At 33.9% G+C, this 15,560-nt stretch overlaps 1 protein-coding gene across 1 annotated transcript; it reads right to left on the bottom strand.

The window, feature by feature from the left end:
• Positions 1–2,592: 2,592 nt before the first annotated feature.
• On the bottom strand, positions 2,593–13,803 carry LOC111700891 (protein bicaudal C homolog 1-like). Its single transcript, XM_023471956.1, is given in 9 exon segments — positions 2,593–2,648; positions 3,862–4,118; positions 5,557–5,757; positions 5,760–6,209; positions 6,945–7,036; positions 7,701–8,982; positions 9,224–9,425; positions 10,604–10,769; positions 13,507–13,803. Coding segments are annotated over 9 exon segments (2,847 nt in total). The 5' UTR covers positions 13,648–13,803.
• Positions 13,804–15,560: the final 1,757 nt, after the last annotated feature.

Raw genomic sequence — 15,560 nt, 5'->3', positions numbered from 1 at the left:
AATTTGAGAACAGAGAAGCTTACCTTTTCCCTTCTTATATTGATTTCATGATTTTTATCAACCGTATTTTAAAGAGCAAAAAAATAACAATATTGAAACAAAAATTAAAGATAGAATTTCTTTGAACTCGAATGTTCCAGCTTGCAGGTGTTGTAGTTATCTACAGGGTGTCCCAATAAACATGGGAATTCAGTGACGAATTCGATATCGTCTTTTTAACAAATTCTTTGATTTAGTATAGTGATACCTACTGAGAAAGCTGTAATCCATAAGATTTTCGTCTGCTATGTTTACAATTTGTTTGTTTATGTTTTGACTGCATACGGTTGTACTTAGTAAAACAAGAAAATTACAGTATACAAACAGAGTAAACTTGTCGGTCTTCACTGTTCATCTTGCGGAGACATTATAGACACATCTTTACAGCCATTTACCGTTTTCATAAAATAAACTCTAGCAGACATAATAATATATGGCTGTTGAAATCAGGTATCACAATGCTAATGTATAACAAAGACGATATCGAATTCGTCACTGAATTCCCATGTTTTTTGGGACACCCTGTAAAATTCAGTTTTAAAAAGTCTGAATAATTTAATGTTTTATCTTCAGTTTTAAGCTGCGCACCTTCGACAATTTTGCAACATTGCACTTTTTTTTGTTTATTTTGTGCCCCCCCCCCCCCCCTTTAAATTCCCAGCTACGGGCCTGGACAGTGGACAGAGGGCATATATTCAATCTGTTTTCTTTCTTTCATGATTCACCTCTTTATACCTATTAAGGGGGCTGCAACGACAAATTCCAATCCCCCCCCCCCTCCAAATAAATCTTTGCATTGCGGTCACAAGGAGGTGGGGGGGGAACAGTACCTCCCCCTGAAAGGGTATGGGACGGTTTAACAGTTTTGGCGTTTAGTGGACACAAACGGACTCACAGACAAACACCCAGATGGACAAGCAAAGTATATATATAGATGAGCGGAGTGCTCCAAATATTTGAGATATCATCATCTAAAATTTAAAATTTGTGATCAACCAGTATTCCCTGTATTCAATATAGCGCACGAAACAATTGTTAAATATAATATGCTGTACCTTCAGACCAATTTTGGAAATCCACCAATCAAATCAAATCCACAAGAAGAAATCAACTTGCTATTTTTCCAAATGTACGGAAGGCTTGTAGAAGGATCATGTGAAGATTAGTCCAGTCCAGTAAACCTTCTTCATTTGTCTTTTATTATAATCTGAAAGTCAAAACAGCTGAATCAATAGGGCACTAATTTTTTGTGGCAACTCACATTATCCCAGGGAAAGTCAAATGAAAAAATATTGCCTGTGAAAAAAGTATGTGCTTTGTAAATCCACCAATTTAAACAAAAAATCAGCGACATTTTGAGTTTTGCGACAGAATAATTGCAACTTTTAAATCCAGGGGACAAGGCTAGGTTAGGGGGGGTCATGCCCCTCCCTTAAGAGGGCTTGCCCCACCCTTGTGAGGGGTGGGCAAGAAGTCCAGAATGTTTTTCAACTTAGCGATTCATGAATTCCTGGGAAAGGGGGTAAAGTTCTGCCACTTATTATGATAAAGCTTTAATGGTGTAGTACAACCATTCAAAATTAAATCCTTCATGTTCACTGCAAAAATTGTGTGATGTGTCATATTAAAAAAAAAATTTCATTTAAAGTCATAATTTTTTAATGAAAGGCATTTCTTTTTGCTTTATGGATGAATAATGAATAGATATCTTTTTTTGTTTCATATCAGATGTGTTGACTTACTGAATATCCGGTTGGTAACGTTAGTTTTCTATTGTTTGAGTATAACACACATTTTTAGGGGGGGGGGGGGAATTTTCATCTTGCCCCCCCCCCTAACAAAATGTCTGTTAAAAGCAATATTAAATTTTTTTAAATAATATAACTGCTAGAGAATTTGTATACAAAATTTACTTTTTTTTAATCTGTGAAATCTGTTGGTTAATATATATTATGTATAACAGTTTTATTTAAACATATATAACAATTGAATTTCAAACATAACATCATTAAATGTAATTTATAAGATAAGAAAAAATATTTAAATTATGATAAACTTTTTAAAATCCAACTATATAAATATGTACATCTTTTCACACCAAGGCCTGTAATATTTATAATGTATGTATAAATATTAATATTAAAAATAAAATTAATAATTTTTATAAAAGTTGAAAAACAAAAAGTATTGATTAAAAATTTAAATCTAAGAAGATAAAAAGAAAAAAGAAAAAGATATAATAAACTTTCTTCTCAAACAAATAAAAGGTAGAGTTTAGAATAATCTTTTTAGCATTGTTAAGAATTTTTTCAAATTGAGATGAAAGACAAATATGGGCCACGATTGATGCATTCAGAAAAGACCTAAAAATTTAAAATTCACAAAAAGACATTTAAAAGGATTTAAGAAAACATTATTAATTTTAAGTGCTACCCAGTAAGAATTAGAGTTATACTACGGATCAACTCTGAAGTCTCATTTTTTGTGAGTTACCCTGCAGTACATTTAATATTTTCAACAAAATAACAGTTATTTATTAAATGATCTTTGAAGTCAGCCACTGCTGCTCTTGATCTTGGAGGCCAGGAGTAACAGTTTTTTCCTTCCTCCTAAATAAAAGATTAAAAGATATAGCAGTAAGCAAATGTTTTATTATCAAAGCTATGATTATGATTTGGGGGATTTTTGCAATCAAACTTGGTTGCATTCAACTCAGTTGCAGTCAAACTCATTTGCAATCATTAACGATTGCAATCGAACAAATTGCAATTAAATCAGTTGCATTCAGTAACGTTTAAAATCTGTTACGATTGCAATCAAAATCAATTGCAAGCAACGCATTAACTGCACAGAGTAACGATTGCAATCAATACTCGAAGTTGCAATTGCAATTAAATTCTGTTACAATTAAACTCTGTAGCGATAAGAAATAAGACCTCACTTCATTATTGATTTAGTATAGTCACTTCAAATTTTGGTGTGTGGGTGTATGGACATCCCTAAAAGCCTGATTTGATTTGATTTGATTTGGAGAATGAATAATTTCTATGCTGATTCGATGTTTCTTTCAAAGGAAAAAATCAAAACTAACAGACCAAGAAAATTCTCTGTATTTCTTAAAATACTCTGTTAAGAAACATTGGATAGAAACAGAAAAGTACCTCATTAAACCAAATTTTAAACTCTAAGACCACCCCCATTAAATTCTATTCTTTATTCATTTAGTATTTTAACTGGAATAACTGTTACATTACTACAGGAAGTTAGTAATTCTATATCTGTACCTCTAGCCTGCTTATTTAGAAAATCAATGCAAGAAGGGATAGTTCCCCAAGACTGGAAAGATGCAATTGTAGTTCCAATCTTTAAGAAAGGTGTAAAATCCAAACCCAGTAATTACAGGCCTGTGTCATTAACTTCTGTAGTGTGCAAACTTATGGAAAGAATCGTCAAGGATTTACCCAGCACAATTAGAGAGTCTCAAAATATCAAGATATTTAAAAGAAATCTAGACCAATATTTATCTTCTTCTGAGATGAACTGATGAACTGAGAATATGACAGGATCTCCAGAAGAAGACTGTGTGGAAAAGATGTTGCTAAATGCCCCTAGCGGGGGCTACATCAACTACTCTCCAAGTATACAAGTAAGTATTACAGATTGATAAAAATTAAAGAAAGCCTTTAAAAATTAGTAAAGAGGCGGCCAATGATTTTAATTCTAACACTTTAAAAAGAAAAATAGCCTCTGGCATTGACTTAGTAGCGAAAGAAGATAAAATGGAGTGTTTTCCAAACGCCATTAATTAAAAAATTATTTTACCGAAAGTTGTTATCCCGATCTCCTTGAGCTCCTCGTCAGTCAGGTTAATAAATGTTTCAAGATCGATCTCATGCCGCTGGAAAGTATCGATATATTTCGAGTGCCCATGCCGAAGAAGAAGAATGGTGAGATCGTCGACCGGTTCATTGACCTCGTCGAGTGACTCGAATGTGTTGGATTGGCAAAACCAATCTGAGTTAGAGGATATTTCTCTGGTTTGGTTCATTCTATAGCTCTGCTCGTTTCTTCGCTTTTCTCTGAAAACAAACTCGGTAAAAACTAATTAATTAAGGCATGTGAACACTATTTGCATAATTTTTCAACTTGAAATAGAAGGATAAAGAAATTGAGTTTTGGCACAAATTTCGATTTTGTAATTCCTCTATCTTTGCACCCCAATGTCGAAAACTTACATATTTTAAACTCTGAATGAACTATGATCAGATAATCTAAGTTTGAAATAGTAAAGGTCTACACCATAAGATTGCAAAGATATAGGGATTAAAAGATTGGAGTTTGTGGCAAAGACTCAATTCCTTAAATAAAACGATGTATTAAATAATAAGGAAAATATTTAATTTTCCCTGTACATATCAATATGTTTTCATACATAAACGTTTTTTTACTGTTTTCATAATAGAAGTTTGTTTTAGCCTAATAAAACTTTTCAGCTATTCTAGGTTTGTGCGATTCTCTTCAAGGTTTGTGTGATTCTATTCTAGGTTTGTGCGATTCTATTCTAGGTTTGTGCGATTCTCTTCTAGGTTTGTGCGATTCTATTCTAGGTTTGTGAGATTCTATTCTAGGTTTGTGAGATTCTATTCTAGGTTCGTGCGATTCTCTTCTAGGTTTGTGCGATTCTATTCTAGGTTTGTGAGATTCTATTCTAAGTTTGTGAAATTCTATTCCAGATTTGTGAGATTCTATTCTAGGTTTGTGCGATTCTATTCTAGGTTTTTGAGATTCTATTCTAAGTTTGTGAGATTCTATTCTAGGTTTGTGAGATTCTATTCTAGGTATGTGAGATTCTATTCTAAGTATGTGCGATTCTCTTCTAGGTTTGTGAGATTCTATTCTAGGTTTGTGCGATTCTCTTCTAGGTTTGCGAGATTCTGTTCTAGGTTTGTGAGATTCTATTCTAGGAATTTGTGAGATGCTATTCTAGGTTTGTGCGATTCTATTCTAGGTTTGTGCTATTCTATTCTAGGTTTGTGCGATTCTATTCTAGGTTAGTGAGATGCTATTCTAGGTTTGTGCGATACTTTTTTCTNGATTCTTTTCTAGGTTTGTGAGATTCTATTCTAGGTTTGTGCGATTCTTTTCTAGGTTTGTGAGATTCTATTCTAGGTTTGTGCGATTCTATTCTAGGTTTGTGAGATTCTATTCTAGGAATTTTTGAGATTCTATTCTAGGTTTGAATAATTCTATTCTAGGTTTGTGCGATTCTATTCTAGGTTTGTGAGATTCTGTTCTAGGTTTGTGAGATTTTAAGAAAGTTAAAAGATTCTTTACACTGCAGCAGTAGTCCTTCAAATTAAAAGCGAACAGTACAGTTACACATCCAACGGATGAGAAGGTACAAATCATGTTTTTACTTATAGATCTTTTAAATTTTTGATAATCAAGATGTTCGTTATATTAAAATCTAATGGAGGTGTGCAATATATAAAGTTCGAGTTTGAAAGTTAAATCTACCTGAGAACTGCATCCGGCATAGAGCTAGAGAATCCTAACCCAGCCCAGGCCTGAGTAGGAGTACGTTCTTCTCCAGTAGGTTTCAAGGACTTGGCTTTAGATGCCAGCAATCGTTTAGCTTCATAGTCTTTCCACCCGGAGCAGACTTCCAGCCGTCCTGCTCCCTCCATCATCCGTCCTGACCCATCCATCATCCGTCCTGATCCCTCCCCAGCCGTCCTGCTCCCTCCATCATCCGTCCTGACCCATCCATCATCCGTCCTGATCCCTCCAACATCCGTCCTGATCCCTCCAACATCTGTCCTGATCCCTCCATCATCCGTCCTGATCCCTCCATCATCCGTCCTGACCCATCCATCATACGTCCTGATCCCTCCAACATCCGTCCTGATCCCTCCAACATCCGTCCTGATCCCTCAATCATCCGTCCTGACCCATCCATCATACGTCCTGATCCCTCCAACATCCGTCCTGATCCCTCCATCATCCTTCCTGATCCCTCCAACATTCGTCCTGATCCCTCCATCATACGTCCTGATCCCTCCAACATCCGTCCTGATCCCTCTAACATCCGTCCTGATCCCTCCATCATCCGTCCTGCTCCATCTACGCTCCTTAATCCATCGGGCCCTCTTTCGTAACCTCCCCCTCCTCTAAACCAAATAAATGAAAACTCTAGCTGAAAAAGGTAAAAAAAATTCGATATGGTGCGTATTTAAAATCCTGCGTGGGATCGACAATGTTAATTTTTCAACCTGGTTGACATATAGTCGGGGAAAATGTTGTCAGACCTACAAGAAGTACGGCGTACACCATGAATTTAATACCTTCCAGGAGCAACACCGACATCAGGAAAATTTCTGTACTAACCGAGAAGTTTCTACCTAGAATTGCCCACTGAACTAAAGAATTCTAGAACCTTGAATACCTTCAAAACCGGACTTGAGAAAATTAATATGCGCCCGGGACAGAGAGCTATATGTAAAGCACAGAATTCAATTTTGATCGATCTCTGTACAGCGAGGACAAGAAAAGAAGTCTGCGTTTATGGACTACCCGGTCTTCTGCAGTCATCGAAACAAGTAACAAGTAATAATACAGTCTGATGCTTCTTATGATAGGAATCATTTTAAAAAAAAATTTAAAATAGCAATGTGAATTTTTCAAAATCAGAGGAAAAGCGTCAAATATGTAGACAATATTCACATAATGACCAGGTTTTAACCCTTATATATGTTTACAAATACTATACCTTACATGACTGGACAGACAAATTCAATATTGTAATTAATCAGTTTTTAGGCTGGGATAAAAATCAAGGAACTAAGAGAAATTCATATTCAGATATTGACGGGAATTCCTAAAAATAAATTTTTCTAAAAACTTAACTCTTGTTGATTGAGAACTGATTAAGATAAATGGCCATGTCCCCAACCACATCATCTTTCTCCTCTAAACTCTCCCTTGAACTTCCCAGATTCTAGAATATTCAACAAACAAGAAAAGGAGCGGCTTATGATATTATGAGGGGGGAAAATAATTGAATTTTTGCGGCGTAAAATAATTACGCTTCCTGGATTTCTTTACCAGGAATTTGGTGAATTTGATGTTAAAACTATGACCAGCTAGCTGAGGGTGTAAGGTGGTGAATGTGAACTGACTTTATAGAAAATCTTCTAAACTTTAAAAAATTCCGACGCTTTTATCTGCTTGTGTAAAGTACAACGTGTACTATTTAATGCTTAAAGAATGAAGAATGAAAAAAACTAAAAAAAGAAATTGAGCCCTTGCTATAAACTCTGACTTTCTAATCCCAATGTCGTAGATCTTATATATTTAAAAATATTGATTTTGTAAGATAAAATAATTTTAAGTTTACATCAACAGGTTGCAAATATATAGGAATTAGACCATTTAAATTTGTTGCAAAGACTCAATAAATATAATTGAACATAATATGTAAAAACAATTCCTAAATGTTACAGGAAAATTTAACTATGATTAATTAGCAAGTTTAGAAGAGGGATCAAGTTTGCACTTGACAAAAAAATTCTTACTATTTCTTAGGACAAAATAAGGTTCAGAATTTTTGTATAAGTATAATTTCAGAGTGCCAAAGTAAAAAAAAAGTTGTCAACAATCACCTGATCCTTATTTATTCCAATAATTGCTCTAGGAGTAGCAGAGAGTAGAGAGCATCCTACTCCTACTCCTTGGATTGAATTTCTAAGATGAGGTTCTCCAGATCTCCAGACAGGATCTTTACTCCGAGAAGAATTGAGGATAGCTTGAATCTGCACTTTATGTGGCTGCATTAGCCTACCCAGACCATTATAAGAAGGATTAAAGGATGTAATATTCACATCTTTTTGGGAAGGATTGTAGTCAGGGTTCTGAGACAGGTTTATCACGTCTCTAGCAGAGGGAATACATATAGAATTCTGTGTTGGAATCATGGAATCTCCAGGTTTGGGATGAGTAGGATGAATAGTTTGTTTCTGCATGAGATGAGTTGATTTGTCTGAAGACACCGGGAAGGTCTCCAGGTCCTGACAGAACACTAGAATCTGGTTTCTAGCAGTGTATAAACCTTGTGAATTCTTCTCTTCTGTTCTAATCAGTACCGTTTGTGTTTCCTGTTTAACCCTAGGTTTTATGGTGATAGACACATCCTTCTCGGTTTGAACTTTAAGAAGCTTCCAATCTTCGATAAAAGCATCACCACTGATATCAAACTTGAGCATCACGGGAAGGAATCCGACCAGGATTTGACGAGCGGAGAAAACTCCGTCAACACTTCCAGATATCCGGACACCTCCTCGTCTTGATGAGGAACTGGGTGTGTTTACAGTATCCTGGAAGTTTATCCGTGTCCCGGTTTTCTCTGCTATCGCCAGAAGGTTTGAATTGTTGTCACCAAATACAGTATGTTGGTGGTGTGTGGAGATATGTATATAGAGATACACTGAAACCTCGTCAACAGGACATGTTAACATTTTCTTGATCAGGAGCAGAGTTCCTTCCTTCACTCTCTCATAGTCCTTCTCATAACCCTTGACAGACACGAAGGACGTGAGATTCTTTCCAACCTGCCTGACGGAGACAAGGACACAATACCGGTCCTGGATCGTCTTGATGAACACGTTGCTGCCGTCGGTGTGTGGGAGCAGGTTGGATTGGACAGGAAGGTCGAACTGGAATATTATTGGAGTAAGACCTCGGATGAGTTCTCTGGCTCGTTCAACTTCATTAACTCCACCTGCTATTGAAACCTGGTTTGATTTCTCCACTGAACTGCTGCGGTTACTATCAGGGAAGTGAATATGACATTTCGTCTCATCCATAACTTTCCTAATTGTACTTCCTCCGCGTCCAATAATATGCGAATGATCCGTGAAACTAACATCCATCTTTAAAGTTACTCGACTAAAAATCATAATTATAGGAATAAGAAAAAAAAACAATCTAAGTGTAAATAAAATTGTTATCAAGAATGTAACTGGTACCAAGAAGAATAAAAAAGAATTCTTACCAAGAATAGAATAGAATATAATTGCTACTAAGAATAGAATAGAATAGAATTGCTACTAAGAATAGAATAGAATAGAATTGCTACTAAGAATAGAATAGAAAAGAAGTGTTTGCATGAATAGAATAGAATTGTTACCTGAGACATCTAGTATCCAAAGTTTCAATTATTAATCTTCTAGCTCTCTTGACTCCATCCCTGTCTCCTCCAACCCTGATATGAGGATCCTTTTTACTCTTAGCTCCAACCTTGAGCCTGGAGGGCCAGATGATACAAGTATTAGTCTCCAATCCAACTCTTTCGAAGAACTTTTCTGCTGTTTCTCTAGGTGCGCTTCCATCTGTAATATTTAGTAAAGAGTAAACAAATGATTGAACTACAGGGTGTCCCACGAAACATGACATTTAATAAATCGTTATTTTTAGTTAAAACATCCTTTGGCTTCATTATCTTTTACTTTGAAATCAATTTTAATATAACATGACTCCCATATAATACTTTTATTGATCTTTGGTATCAAACAACTTACAAATTATGGAAAATGACATTCTAAACTATTCACCAACTGTCATGTTTCGTGGGACACCCTGTATGTATGCTTGTGAACCAAAACAAATGATCTTACTCCGCTGCAAGGTCGTCTTTGACCAAGATTTTCTCCGGTGCCAAACCAAACATTTTTACACTTCCGACAAATCAGTAAACACCCTAACGTGCAGTGCTCACGCTTCAAATTAAGCCTTAAAAATTCGTGATTTGCATTGAACAAATTTTTGCAACCAAACTATCATGTTTTTAGCTCAGCAATGCTTTGTTTACATCGTTCTATAATTTTTATTTTCATTTCCTTTAATTATAAATGATTCAGTTGTTTTCATTTCTCTCCTTATCCTTTGCCAACTCATTCGTTTGTTGTTCGTTTGTCATTTTTTCTAAATGTTCATATTTCTTCCTGGTTCTAAGATTTTGTCTAACTGTGTTATTTCTTGCTATTTTCTGTTAATATCTTCTGCATCCTTTCTTACTTTTCTTACTGTTTTAATGTTTAATATAACATAACCAATCTAGTCACAACATCAAGCAAACATAATATTTTGTTCAAAATTACTGACACCACTTCAAAATTACAATTTAACTTCTTTAATTTATTCTTTACACAAGAGAAGAAACAGGCAAACTTATTCTTATCAACAAGCTCTTCAGAAAAGGGAGTTTTGTTAAAAAATAAATTGAAATGAACTTTGCTTCATGTGTATTAATTATCATCAAGGGTGTATTCTAAAATTGACTTGAATTCATACTTAAGAAATAATTCTTGCCAAAAATTCTGATTTTCTAATTCCTATATCTTTGCATCCTGATGTTGTGAACATTTGATATTTTAAACTCTAATCATTTGATCTTACTGAATTCCTGGTTTAAAATATCTAAGGTCTACCACATTGGATTGCAAATATATAGGGATTAGAAAAACAGAGTTTGTGGCAAAAATTCAATTTTTCTTCGTATAAGGTTTACCTATCTCATCTCCTTTTCCATTGATCATCTGTTCTAGCTTGCGCCGGTCAACTCTGAACTTCTCCTCATAAGAAAACTCCTGCTCTAGTATAGATAAATCCTCTACAGAGGATAGTTGGGAGGGATGAAGAACTGTTCCTGCACTTGTACCGCTACTCTCAGATATCTAACAAAACAAATCTAAAATCTTCCATCTGATTTTCAGGGATTTAGATCAAAATAAATTATGCTATTCTAGATTATGACCAGTGTTATTATTTACTATGGACCGTTTAAAAAAAAATCCAAAAATTCAAATCTGTATTATGTTTATCAAATAGATTGTCAAGTTACTATTGTACTTGACAATCTATTTGATGTTAATATTTGCTGTCAATGTCCTGTCAATTAAAGCCTGTTTATAAAATGTCCTATCTATGAATGAACGTATCTATGAAATGTTTTATCTATGTATTAACGTATTTAAGAAATGTTTAATGTATGGACTAAAGTATTTATGAAATGTTTTATCTATGCATGAACGTATTTATGAAATGTTTTATCTATTAACCAAAGTATTTATGAAATGTTTTATCTATGAATGAACCTATCTATGAAATGTTTTATCTATTTATTAACGTATTTAAGAAATGTTTTAGCTATGGACTAAAGTATTTATGAAATGTTTTATCTATGCATGAACGTATTTATGAAATGTTTTATCTATGAATGAACGTATTTATGAAATGTTTTATCTATGAACTAAAGTATTCATGAAATTAACGTATCTATAAAATGTTTTATCTATGTATCAACGTATTTAAGAAATGTTTAATCTATGAATGAACGTATTTATGAAATGTTTTATCTATGAACTAAAGTATTTATGAAATGAACGTATTTGTAAAATGTCCTGTCTTTGAAATATACATCTATGAAATGTTCATTTATAAAATGTCCTGTCTTTAAAAAGTATATCTATCAAATATCCTGTCTTTTAAAAGTTAATCTATGAAATGTCCTGTATTTGAAAAGTACATCTATGAAATGTCCTGTCTTTGAACTATTATATTACATATTTTTGTCTGGACTCGGGACATGAACTGGATAATTTACTTTATTAAAAATATTTATGTATGTATACAATATTGATGATAATTATAAAACTATAATTACTTCTTCAAGTCTTTGATTTTTAGAAAGCTCTAAGTTTGTATACACACTATACAGGTTTATTTAATTACACATGATCAATTATCACATTAGTATACTCTCCTAGATTCATTTAAAGGGACTGTAAGCGTAATTTTAAGTGACCCTCCATGCAAAGATGTCAATCTCCGATTTACAACGGTACCGTTGAAACCTTAATCTGATCAAAAATGTTGAAGATAACGACGTTTTTCTGGCTGGACAAGTGTTTATTCTGTGATTTTTTTCAGTTTTTCTTATAAGCAAGAAATGCGCAACCCACTTTTGTTGAAAAACAAAACAAAAATGAAAATAAACAGTATATATAAACAAAATCATTAAGGGTACTGTTGTAAATCGTTCAGTGTCATCTTTGCATGGAGGTTCACTGGAAATTACGCTTACAGTCCCTTTATAAGTTAGAGCTTCGCGATCCATGTTTATTAAATGTTTATTGTAATTTCATTTTATTAAGATTTAATTAGGAAAACTAAATTTTAATTTCCCGGCTGAAAATCAAGATGTGAATCGTGATTGGCATTTACTTCTTTTACTTTTAATATGGTTCCATAAAAAACTGACAATTTTAAAAATTTAAAAATAGTTTATTCTAAACCTTTGATTTCCTTTCACTTAGTCAAATTTTAACTTTGAGAAAAAAAAAATGAATAACGGTCGTTTTTTGGTTAGTTTTTCCTCATATTATTTTGCATAGTTTAATAAAGGCAAAATTTTGCAGACTAAAGTTTTGAACCTAATTTTTTATTATACAGTATTTTGATGTGCCTTTAACGAGTCATAGAAAAAAAAAACAAGTTATTACAATAATGTACTAGCTGTGGTCTAAGATAGATAGATTCTGGAAAGTCTTTCAGGATTTTGTAAAGTAGTTTTTCCGAACTAAAGCTAGAAACATTATATGTACAGTTTTGACATCATTTATCCAAATTTAAATGACTTGGTAAAGTCAAACCACGGATAATCGTATGGTGACACTGAAAAAATGGGCCCGGTCTCAAAAGTTGCATTTATGATTCTCATAACTGCATGTAGATCACTTTTACCATTAACGCCAATACGTACTGCCGATATTGATCTTAAAAATACTTGATTGGACATTGAAACTATATGGCTCTCTAGACTGATGTATAGATTTCATGGTTATTCTAGACATATTCGACATATTTAAACTATCTCGTATGCATTTTCAAAAAAAAATAAATATCCACATATTTCATCTTTGACTTAAAACTTTTCCTGGGGGTCATGTCAGTTGCCACAAAAAAATTGGGCTTGACTGGTTCAGCCGTTTATTGGATTCAGACAGACAAAAAACAGACTATTAAGACCTGATCGACTGTGAAGTGTAGCCAGGCCTTGGGGTTAATCTTGCAAATCCTTATATACTTTAAAGGGCCGGTGTGACTATTTTCCCCTTTTTTAATACATAATACAAATGTTCACATCCTTTTAGCACGTGTCTTACAGGTTTCTGTATTACAGAGAGGTTAACAAATATTAATTACATATGTGTTTTAGATTGGAAACCCAGGTCGGCCTGGAATAAAAGTTTACCAACTCAAATTAAAATTCCCAGCTAAAGACATTTCCGTGGTTCTGCCAAGTTTCCCAATCAGATTTTCAGATAAATTCATTAATAGAAACACTGTGAAAACTAGGGGAAACGGGAGGGGTTTCGTCAATAAATTCTATACTCATATTCATTTCCCTACCTGAGAAAACTGACGGGAATATCTCCACTCGGAAAAATATCTCCAAGTGTTACATTCTCTGAACTCTGGGTGGAAGAAATCCTCTTTGAACTCCGGGTTCAACTCTTCTCCGGCCTGCGGAGAGATCTTCCCTGGGTTCATGTTTAAATAAATTTTATTTACAATTAATCTGAACTCAAAAGAACTACGGAATCTTTCACGAATATTTGTTGAGAACACATTATTCTCCTGGCTCTCCTAACCCCTGAGGAGTAAAACTAACTGTATGATTAGTTTCAGCTGGTTTCCTCGGTTTGTGGATAAATCTACTAAGCAACGAAGGTCGGATCTAGTGCTCATGTGAACCCGTAGTTTAGCTTTCTAATTCTCCGATCAACTTCATTCCTAAATTCTTGGTTATCCGTGGCCTCTTAATATCCGTCCCGCTTTGTAAACATCGGGCAATCGATTTCAGTTCGGTCCCTACAATTACTACAATGTAAGACTACAATATAAAAAATTTAATATTCTAAGAACTCGTTATGTAAACTAAAAGCGGAAAACTAAAAGAAACCTTTTGAAAAACGATTAAATGCAAACAGAGTTCGCAATGCTTTCATTAACAACGAAATTCTACCCCCCCCCCCTAGAGAAAAATTTGAAAAATTCCCTGTTGTAAAGTTACAAATTTTCTTGTTTATGCTTTGATATTTTTTATATTCATTGACTAAAATCATTTTTTTTTTTTGCTTATTTCTGTAATTTTAAAGGACGAACTCCTGATGATGTTTGCAAAGTTGTTGGCGAAATAAGAACAAAAGTGAATTGACTCTTGTGATAGAGTAGGGTTGGGATTAGTTAAAAACGATCTAAGATATATATTACGGGGTTTAAAGAAATGATAATTAATGTAATTTGGAAAATGAAAGGTTTGAAGTAAATATATATAAGGAAGAGTTTAAGAGTGAAGGATAAGGAAAGAGTAATGAAAACCCTCCTTAAAAAGTTTCCTTTTCGTCTTTCTGTAGCAATTAAACATTTTCAATAATATCTGTTCTCCCAGCTTGAATATTTTATGAATTTCTCTTGCAGAAACTTCTTTTCCCAAACATCAAGTTCAAGTTTCATCTATCGCAATGTACATGGTGTCCCACATCATTTCGGATCGTACAGGGTGTCCCACATCAAATTAGACCGTCAATGGGTCTAAATTGCGATTTGAGGGACAAATGAAAAAATTTAAGAAGAATGAATCATTTTGAAAAATTTAATAAGACTAATAGAAATTATTTTGCAGAAAATGCTAGATTTTTCGAGTATTATAAGCGTATTTTGGCGTTAAAGATTGGAGATAATCTAATTTGATATGGGACGCTCTGTATATGGCTCTCAATTGCAATTTTCAGGAATAATCAGTGAATTTAAAAAAAATAATCATTTTTAAAAAATTGTATAAGCCTTATATAAAAATTTGTATGCAGAAAAGACTAGGTTTTTTTCGAGTATTATGTGGCATATTTCAGCGTTAAATCTTGGGAGATAATCCAAATTAACTACTAAGAACTACTCATTGATCCAGGCTGCTAAAAAATTTTCTAATATTTTTCTGTAGCCCTAGATTAGATATTTTAGAACTATAAAGCATTAGGTTTCAGCTTTAGTTCCGAAGAAGAAGTTGGCAAAATTCTCATAGGTTTTTACTTCAGAGCTGAAACCTTTGGATCCCTGTGACTATGGACCTTGCTAAGTTAATAACACCCAAAAAAACACAAATTCGTCTGGAAGCCGTGTACTAGCTCAAATACCTCGCGTTGCCTTAGGACCTTGTGTCAAAACGATCAATCAAATTTCTATAAACGTTTCGGTTTGAAGGGTGCACACTGAACAGTGTTTCGTGTATTTCAAATATCGTTCAAAACTTAACAGAAAACGATCTTCTGCGCCGAAACTGTTGATCATAGGGATATGTCATCTATTTTAAGATAGCCCGGGGAAAGGAATTGAGTTTTTGCCACAAACCTCAAATTTTCTTATTTATGTATCTCTGCAACTTAACCAGTGATATTTCAAACTTA

This window comes from Eurytemora carolleeae, unplaced genomic scaffold (assembly GCF_000591075.1).
Source record: "Eurytemora carolleeae unplaced genomic scaffold, Eaff_2.0 scaffold425, whole genome shotgun sequence".
Classification (NCBI taxonomy): domain Eukaryota; kingdom Metazoa; phylum Arthropoda; class Copepoda; order Calanoida; family Temoridae; genus Eurytemora; species Eurytemora carolleeae.
This window is presented reverse-complemented; position numbering and strand designations above follow the sequence as displayed.